Source organism: Pinus tabuliformis, chromosome 1_1, assembly GCF_031772625.1.
Source record: "Pinus tabuliformis cultivar Carrire ecotype Pingquan chromosome 1_1, CPIR1, whole genome shotgun sequence".
Taxonomy (NCBI): domain Eukaryota; kingdom Viridiplantae; phylum Streptophyta; class Pinopsida; order Pinales; family Pinaceae; genus Pinus; species Pinus tabuliformis.
The window spans coordinates 781,927,735-781,938,083 of record NC_142297.1 but is presented as its reverse complement, the minus strand read 5'-3'; the positions used below and the strand labels follow the sequence as shown (position 1 = coordinate 781,938,083).

At 36.8% G+C, this 10,349-nt stretch overlaps 1 protein-coding gene across 1 annotated transcript; it reads right to left on the bottom strand.

Annotated features, from left to right (window-relative positions):
- Window positions 1-3,825: 3,825 nt before the first annotated feature.
- On the bottom strand, window positions 3,826-10,140 carry LOC149216320 (protein kinase STUNTED-like). Its single transcript, XM_089392770.1, has 11 exons — window positions 8,884-10,140; window positions 7,931-8,028; window positions 7,720-7,838; window positions 7,489-7,604; window positions 6,495-7,319; window positions 6,154-6,402; window positions 5,883-6,043; window positions 5,652-5,731; window positions 5,405-5,552; window positions 5,149-5,298; window positions 3,826-4,478 (listed from the first exon to the last, which is right to left on the bottom strand). Exons 1-11 carry the CDS (start codon window positions 9,044-9,046, stop codon window positions 4,200-4,202), a joined length of 2,388 nt encoding a protein of 795 aa, XP_089248896.1. The 5' UTR covers window positions 9,047-10,140; the 3' UTR covers window positions 3,826-4,199.
- Window positions 10,141-10,349: the final 209 nt, after the last annotated feature.

Genomic DNA, 10,349 nt, shown 5'->3' with positions numbered 1-10,349 from the left:
TGAATAAAGCAATAGAAATAGTCATTTTTGATCTTCCAAGAATTTGGAAATGTAATTTGTTTTGGTTATTATATAGAGATGCATATTCTAGAGAGAAATGTGTAAGTCATATTATGCTCAACTTCCAATTATCAGGGCTATATTAAAATAAAAATAGCATATTCTTTAAATAAAAAAATAATGTCTCTTATAATTAAAAAAAATTAATATACATATTTCATTAGTTTTAATTAGTCCATATTAAAATAAAAATAATATACTCTCTAAATAAAGAAGTAATGTCTTTTGTAATTAAAAAATAAATAAATTAATATACATACTTCATTAGTTTTAATTAAAAATTCTAAAAATATCCAGTTACACATGACCGTATTAAGAGTCTCTTACAATTTTTGGTTAGTGCAAGGCATGGGGTTCTTAATATTATCATCCAATTTATATTTACTTTTTCTAGTCTTCCTAACCCGTGTTAACTTTTTTAGAGTGAAAAACTTGAAAAAAGATATTCGATCTTTCTAAAAAATTATAAATAAGGGATTAAATAGGTTACATTAGAGATTAATATCATGGGGAAAACCATGGGTTCTCATAAACCTAGAGCTTGAAAGCCTCTTGTTTACCTAAACCACACTAGAATCCCAACCTTAAAATTGACTCGAGAAGATTAACTTGGTCTCCATCATTCATTAACCATCTGACATGAGATATCGTTTCAGCCCCCTCAAGCTAGGATACCAGTACCACCTACCACCCTATTACCTATACAAGTGGTATATTCCACAACTTGATATCACTTCAGCCCCCTCAAGCTAGGATACCAGTACCACCTACCACCCTAGTACCTGTACAAGTGGTATATTCCACAACTTGATGACCATACACCATTGCAGTTAATGTATGCTTGATCAAAGTATTAAGGCTTTACAACAATTCGTTCTCATACATAACATGTATGCCTCAACAACATGTCTTACAACTTCGTAGAAAGATACACCTACCTTCGATCAAAAACCTTAGGGTGTTCACACACTACAGGGGTTATCACACCACTAGGGCTCTCATCACACGCTGGCCCCATCACCAAACTTCAAACTATCGACTCCATCTCTTTTTTCTCATCAACATGATCACTCTCTCACTACATCTCTAGGTTTGTTGATCATCTTACCAAGATTTGGGAAATTTTGTCTTTTATTGTTGTACTTGAAGTAGCAAGTTTGTCTTGTGGTTATGCATACAACTCATGAATGAATTATCACCAAAATATGTGAATTATGCATGCAATTGTAGCAATTGTCCCAAATTTAAGGACTGGGAGTGCGATACCCCAAAAATCTGCTACTGCACATTTTAACCACGACCATGTAGTGCAGATAATGCTTCTAATGCAACATCAACACCAAAGCATAAGGCTCAAATGCTTGCTAATCATGTAACTATTGGAAATCGACTAGAACAACCAAGTGATTGTGAGGACATAAATAGGTTTATGTATCGTGACTTAATGTGGTGATTCCCCTAAAATGATCTTTGTAGAGTGTTGTTGCCTTGTCATCATCTCAGTCAATTCATACTTGTCTTTAGTTTTCCATGTAACTAGTAGCAGTCAATTTATCTGAGCTATGCCATGAATTTGGAAATCTTCAAGTAAAGATCTCCACGCTAAGAAAAGTCCAAAAGTTGATACTTACAATTTTCTTCAAATAAACATAATAGTGAAAGTTTACAAGCTATCCTCGAACCCATAGTTTGAAGAATTTCAATCTGTGGGGTCTATTTCTACTTATTGTTTGACTTTCAATTGTGAGATCTATTTCTACTTATTTTTCTAGCTTGCAGTTTTTGGGGAATGGTGGTTTCTGGTGTGCTTTCTTGTTCTATTTGGCAATTCCATGTTGTTGGTTTGGATCAGAAATGGTTTTTCCATCCTAGTGTGGTGAATCTAGTAATAGAGTTTATCACATCTATGGTTGGGGAAGTGATTATTAAATCTCTCACACTTTTTGCCTGTGTTTCTTTTGATTTTTAGGGACTCCCTCAAAATAATTCTTGCATAGACTAAGAAGAAGCAAATCGTAATCACATACAATCTCTATTATGTATGCTTTCTCATGTATCTTTGAACATCAAAACAACCCATTGCATTCATTCATAGTTGCGCCTTAACAAGTACGTTTTGTAGGCATTTCTAATGTTCATATTGCTTTTTATGTTTTGGATCAATGCAACATATATCACATAAGGTATGTTTTGAAAAGGGATAGTGACAGAAGTGTGGAGCTAGCATTCAATCAATGGTTTCTTGAAAATTTTTGCATGGCCTCTATATTCATAGATATCTTTTAAAAAATTTGTCGTTGGCTCGCATCACAAAACATATCAGCTTTACAAATATATATATATTTGCATAATCAAACAAATAATAATTAATGTATTAAATTTAAGTTTTCTAGTGTTTATATTTATATATATATATATAAACACTATATATATATATATATATATCACAAAACATATCAGCTTTACAAATATATATATATATATATATATATATATATTTGCATAATCAAACAAATAATAATTAATGTATTAAATTTAAGTTTTCTAGTGTTTATATATATATATATATATAAACACTAGAAAACTTAAATTTAATACATTAATTATTATTTGTTTGATTATGCAAACCAGTGTACAACTTTTTCAATTTAACAATCCTATTGGCATCTCTTTGTGACAATTGCATGCACAATTCACATATTTTGGGGATAATTCAATTAGGATGTTGTATGCATAAGCACAAGAGAAACTTGCTACTTCAAGCACAGTGATCAAAGAACGATCTTCCCAAATTTTGACGAGATGATATTCCCAAATCTTCCATACCTTCTGTGTATCTTTGCACCTTTAGAGGGAATTGCTAATTTATTTTTATTTTATACAAACTTGCTACTTCAAGCACAGCGATCAAAGAACGATCTTGATCCATACCCTCTGTGTATCTTTGCATATCTTTGCACCTTTAGAGGGAATTGCTAATTTATTTTTATTTTATATAAACTCCTATTTCAATGCAGGGTTGAAACTCTTTAGACACTGGGATTCTCACGTACAGCCCACGGCGGGGAATCTGGATTCTCACGTAGAGCCCATACAAAGCATGTGTTGAGAATGCAACCAAAATTAGTACCGTGACCACAGCGCAACAACCGATTTATTTTGGCCGGAGAATAGAGTTGACTAGTGACTCAGCAAAACTCGTAGAAGGTTCAGCAAATAAAAAATAATAAGTTATTATACAAATTTATAAATTTTTCATTAACATACAGAGAAGCATCGCTTAATAGATGAAGCTACCTCTCTTAAACTTCTGCAGTCCAGAATCCCTTTTTACTTTGAAAGGATAGCAGAAAGCACCAATGTGGCATTCATGGGTCCTATGCCTTCGATTTCCAAAAGCACAGTGCCTGGTTTTTGATGACCTTGGAGAACTTCAGGAATCTTGGTTCAACAGGCCTGCTATTGTCCTCTTTACTAAAACTAGGTGGTAATGTCGTCTTGTAACATGAATATTTTAGTTAGAATGCATGCAATATGAGGTTCGGAATCGTGTTGAATGCGGTATGATTCAACTTATACAAAATTAGGCCTGGTAGCTTCTTGATAATCAGATTCACAGAACTTGGAGGTGGAGAGAAAAGTTCAAGCCCAATGCAGTTCTGCCATGCAGACATACACTTAAATAGCTACTTGGCTTATGATATTGACAAATTCAAAGTAAACTGGTATACAAGAGAATGTACCAAGCTAAACCACAAGTTACACATCTTCAGACCTGAAAAAGTACATAACAATGGTTTGGCAAATCAATAGCGATATCATAATTGCTTTTCCTTCCACATACATACAATTGATCCAAAGGAAAGGATAAGAAAATTTTCAGCTCTACTGAGCACCATTGGGTCACTAAAACGAGTGACCACTAATGGCTTTCACATTTATACAAGGAATTGGCAAGGGATTTTACATGGACTCCACTCAACTTCAGACACAGCTTCAACCAATATGCAGAGTGATTGAAATTGAACACAGCTAAGTAGTGACATTGACTCACAGTAATACACCAAGTACATAATATTGAAGCTTTTACAGAAGCAAGGAGTAAACAAAATTATGACGCTCAGAGAAGTAGATTTAAATCAATCAAAGCTTGCTGAACGGCTATAACGTCCATAGAAATAATCTTCCAAGGTTCTGCTCTCATGTACAAGATCTACACTTTGATCTGGACTACTGTTTGATACCACATCATCATCAACTCCAAGCATTGCAAGTGATAGATGACTTTGGATGTCACAACTCCCAGAGTTTGCTCCAGATTCATCCTCAATCAATTCATCTAATTCCATGGACATTGTCAATTGCCTCTTGGTCCAATAAGGTAGGTCATCTCCTTCTCCTCGTAGTAATTTCAAAATCTGCAATAATAAGTTACAGACAAACAATGAGGAAGAATAAGTTCCCGTCCTTACATTAACATTTATCCGTTGTTTGAAATTTGACAAAGCCAGTTTAATGCAAAGGTAAGCCACTATATTTGGGGAAACCAACACTTTCAATTCAGATCTTGCAATCCAGATTTCGGCTAGGACAGTGATTCTAGGAAAGATATATACTCTCTTGATATTGTAGCAAAAGCAGATATGCCGGCTCTTCTTGCCTATTCAGGGAGGGGTAGTTTGCATACTGAAGCTTTGGTTTGAGATATGATGTAATCTCTTTTGCTAATATTCAAAGAATCTTATATTTCATTAATGGAAAAAGAGATTATTGGCAATTGAGGCGTTGAATATTTTTCCATAATCCACCATCAGCATTCAGGGCTAACCTGTTGAAGGGTGATGATTTTACAAATTGAACTACTGAACAAATATTTAGATTACAACCCTAAACACTAGATCTAAACACCCTTAACTCTGCGTCGGAAGGATATCAGCTCCATATTTCATGTGCCATTCTTCGTTATGGGCAAAAAGAATTCTAGCACTAACTCCTCACAGGAAAGGAAACGTCTTCAAGCAACTAAATTTGACATAAGATCAGAAACTGAAACATATATACGCAACTAAAGAGAATAAGAGTAATTACTCTGTTCATTCGAGGTCGAAACTGAGCTGCCTGTCTCAGACAACATGCTGCACCAATGACCATTCTCTTCATCTCGCTCATGTCATAAGCATCTTCCAAAAGTGGATCTGCAAGTTCTTTTACAGAGCCAGCTGCCAGTAATGGCCTTGCCTAAATTTTGAAATTTACAAGAGATTAAGATTCTGAACCAAGACAAAGAAACCAAAAGAATCCAAAATTATCAAATACAAAACAAGCAAGGACACTAGAGCCCTACCCACATAACCAGGCTTTCTTGGCCTTTAGGATTCTTGTCATTGATTGGTTTTCTTCCAGTTATTAGCTCTAGAAGAACTACTCCAAAGGAATACACGTCTGTCTTCTCATTAACCTTGCCATACATGAAATATTCTGGAGCCAGATACCTGAAATATGATAGCAGCTAGTTTTATGAAGTCTTGATTATAAATGACATTTATTTTCCTAAGGAAAGAGCTGGTGTAAAGAAAGAAATGGATATTTACCCAAATGTACCTACAACATCACTACATGTGATATATGCAGATGTTGTTGAAGCCCATTTGGCCAGCCCAAAATCTGACAACTATTCACAGAATATCTTTAGTTAACGATCCATCGAAAGATGATTTGCTAGTTAATGATCAAGCAAATCTTATTATAACATCTCCAACCAAAAAATACAAACAATTCAACAGAAGCTTGAGAACTTGTTTCTCTCACAAAGATCAAGATACCTGAGGTTCAAAGTCTTCAGAAAGCAAAATATTAGATGATTTCACATCTCTATGGATGATAGGATGAGAACAACCTTCATGCAGATAAGTCAAAGCTTCAGCAATTCCAATGGCCACTTTCAGCCTATCTTTCCAATGAGCCTGTGGCTTGTCCTTTCCTCCTGTAACCCAACTTTTTCTGAGAACTGGGAACAACACTTAACACTAAAAAATAATAAAAATCTCCAAGGACGTAACATGATAAATGCATGAAAATTGGCATACTACATACCATAAAGAGTTTCTTCCAGACTTCCTCTCAGTAACAAGTTGTAGACCAAAAAGTACTCCTTCTCTTCAACACAGTAACCAATTAATGAAACAATGTGCTTGTGCTGCAAGGTAGCAGTAATTTCAACTTCCAAAAGAAGTTCTTGCTCTGCTTCTCTAGAAGATTTTAGTGATTTAACTGCCACAAATTGCCCATCAGGAAGAACCCCTTTGAACACTTTGCTGCAGCCTCCCTTTCCTATGAGGTTCTCTGCATAGCAGAGGGCAATGATGAGGGTACCGTTCAAATCAGACCACCGAGTAAAAATTAAGGGACAATTAGTTGAATGAAAATAACAATACCTGCTGCAAACCCGGAGGTTGCAGATTTTAATTCTTGATATGTAAACTCCCTGCAAGTTTTATTTTTACAGGCATGCTGTAACCTCTGGATCAAGGATTGTTCTTCATCTTGAGGATCATCGTCTTGTGTGGAAGTAGGACCACTCCCTGTAGAGTTTTCCTGTGTTAGAATTATCTGATTTAAAGCCTCAGTTTCACTCTTGTTGTTACACTCTGCCTGACTAATATTTGTTTTCCCTGAAAGGTCTTCTGCAATCAGAGAACGTCTATCTGGTAATTTCAATGTCCATTCAACCACAGACATTTCTCTGGCTGCAGATCTAGGACAAGGAATTTTGTTCACTGTAATGGCACTTTTCAATAAGGGCCATCCAGGGGGGGATTCTTCTCTTTGAGAAACTTCTCTTGAAGTAGCATGCTTGTCGGAAGAGATTCTTGTGTCATCCCCTTTCTCGGAAACCTGACAAGAGATGCTTGAAACTGTCCGAAAGGAATCATAGGAAAAATGGCTCTCTGAATTTGTAGTGTCATCTTCAAAGTCATCATTGTCATCCCCATAATGACTACGGGGCTTGCACTTGTAGACTGTACAAGCTGACTTCAGAGGAAAACATATATTGAAGGCTTCCATTTTCATTGGGACAATGGCCTGCCTATCAGGGCAGTAATTAGGAGTTGATGTTATTGCTGCATCTGAAAGATTTTCTGCACCATCATCAGGACATTCCGAAATGCAACAAGCTTCCTCCAGATCATCATTTGGGAATATGCCTCGGGCTGACCTTTGTAAGGAATTGAGTGTCCCTAGCATCGCATCTGTGGTTCCTGCACACCATGAATCATAAAAGCATAAGCCCCTGGCAACAACATCTAATTGCCCGAACGGTGATTAGATTGCTTTAGTGAATATATCGTCTATGCAGATATATACACTTATATCAAGAAACAAAGTATACCCACAAAAGGAATTCGCTTGTTTTCATTTCTATGCTACCTGTGACAGATTGTGTTCCAACTTTTTCAAAGAGAACATTGCCATTATCAACAACCAGAACAGAGCAAGTGCATGGCAACCACTTTGCACAGTAGCTAGCGAGTGAGTTTGAGGACCTGAAACATGGATAATCAAAGACCTGTCATATATTTCTACATTCCCATGAGATTTCTCTTTAAGACTAAATCCCAGAATCTTAAAGCTTCAGAGCATCAGAAGATTTTCGCTTACCCTAAGCCATGGTGCTTGCTTTTTCCCACAATTAGTTTTGTGGCCTTGTACAGATTTGCTTCATCTGCCAAAACCTTTCTTACAGGGCAACCATAGGAAACTTTCACTTGAAGGCTCACCTAAGAAACGCATACCAAAATTCAACTGTCAGGCCTTCCTTACAAATAAATAAAGTGAGAAACCAATGTCAAAGTTGTGCGAGAACAATTACTTGTTTCAATCTGCAGAAACTCTCGTAGACATCTAAAGCGTTGACATCAAAGGGACTCGCAAGGAAATCAACCGCAAGTTTTTCTCCACAGATCAGTGCTGCAAAATATGAAAATTACAGAGATCAAAACATAATTCTTCTCTAAAAGCCCTACAAACACTGAAGTTGTATAAACTTTCTATCCTACTTTTGTCTGTATGTGCCGTCGATTAAAAATATATCTTCATTGTCATCTCTTTCTCTGACATTGCAGAGGCTCTTCACCTTTTTAAGAAATGGGTACGTGATATCTCTTTCCCGTGGGCTTTCAGGAGAGGAAGCAGAGCAATTCATATCTTACTGCTCAGGGATTAGTGTATCGGAGGTTGAGAAGATGCACAATAAGGAAATGATCAGGAAACTAAGGACCAGCTTTCCCCCACGGCCATTTCGAAGCAAAATTCAGCTTGAATTTGCATTGGCAAAATGAGTCTGGGCGAAAGCTAATTTTGACTCCAAAGTAAATTCCAGTGATCACCCAGCTGGAACTCATTAATGCTCGATCACCAGAACACTATTCTTCTTGAAATTGATTTAGAATATGAAGATATCTAATCTTATTGAATTCTTCAATAAACTCTATTAAAACCCAAATGAAGTTTTGGGATGTTGTTGAGTTCTGCAATGATCTCTATAAAACACAAATGAAGATCTCTACAGCTATTGAATTTTGCAATAAACAGTTTAAAACCATAAGAAGGTTTCTAATGTTATTTCCATGTCATCGGATTCAAACTCAATAAAACCAATTGAGACCTACAGAAACATTTGCAATTGTCTGAGAACATGAATCTAACTAATGCCATTGAATCCGATCACGTGCAGACACAGAAATCAAGTCACATGAACAGCAAACAACCACCGAACATCTAAATCTCATTTGAAAAAAGTGAGGTTTCACCGTTCATTCATACCTGCAGATGTTGTGACTACATGAACAACTATCACATGATCTCCTTCCCGAGCCACCTTCATCAACACCCAAGTCAACAGCTCCCTGCTACATGCACCAACACTCACACCCACCAATAAAGTGTTTTGTTTCTTTTTCTTTCTCCACTCCACTGCCATCCTCATGGAAAAAAATTTGACCAGTAATCAGCTACTCACAGCCAATTCTAAGCCCTTGCTCAGAGCCAACTCTAAGCCTTCATATCACTCCCATAAACATAAAAAGAATCAAGAAAGTCTCAGCCCTCAAATACGCATGCACTAGCATGACAGATTTCCAATGGTTTCATCACTTAATGATTGTTGCAAGCAAAACCCAAAGTCCTGTCCCACTTTTTCACCATAATCAAACGTCCTCTTCTGTACAGCTATGGATGAGTGATGAGCATGGCGCTACAGGATCCCACCTGCTCTTCCAACAAACATGGTGAACTTTTGGACTTCTAATGAGATTATTCTGATGTCCGAAGGGTTTATTAATATGGTGACAGGTGATCTGCCAGGTCTGGGATTGCTATGAGGGTAAAAATTATAAGCAAGTGAATGGGTGTATCAAATTGATATGCTATGATTAAATTACCAGGCGAGTGAATTTCATTGATCAGCTATGAACAAATGGTAACTATATCAATTATGGCGATGATCCTCCTATAAGTGAAATGGTAAGCAAGCCGAGACTCAATCCTAATGATAAAAAATACTTATAGAACCAGTACAAACCTTTTAAACTATAATCATGTTTCTTATCTGAATCCCAATCATCAAAACATGCTTCAGGAAGCAGTACAGTACGAACTTTCCAAAACAGGGTAAAGACATGGAAGACCAGTAAACACATAAAATTAAGTTTCAGCATTCAGAATTATCAAATCAGAAAAATCCCATTCCAACATTAAAATTTCTGCATGCTTCTTGTTGCTGGTTCGTTTTCCTTTTTGAAGAATGAGACTGTTCACTTTCTTAACCACTTTGATCCACCAAAACTATTATATAATTACTGGGAATTTGTCCCAAAATTGACGCTGTCCCCATCCTCCATCCGTTTACTACCGGATTAATCCCAGACACATTAATAGCAGTGCAATCGAATCCCCGCATTCCAAATCCCCACAAATTTCTCCCTAACTTCTCCTCCAGACTTGGCCGGAATACATGCTTCGGCGGTCCCTCGAACAGTTATATTTGGAGCAACCGTGCAGCTAACGGGTGCGTTGGTTGTAAGAGAATCGAATTTCTTCATTCGTTCATCCGTTTTTCAGGCTGTTTCCACGGCCAGGCGGCCCCGTTATGCTGACGGCAAAACTGTCTGTTATAAATTCACGTTAACTATCAGTCGGGCCCACCGTCGCCGTCACACCCCAGGTGTTCTCAAAATGTCTTAAATGCCTCAAAGGCAATAAAGTTCATCTAAACTTCGTGCAGATCACGT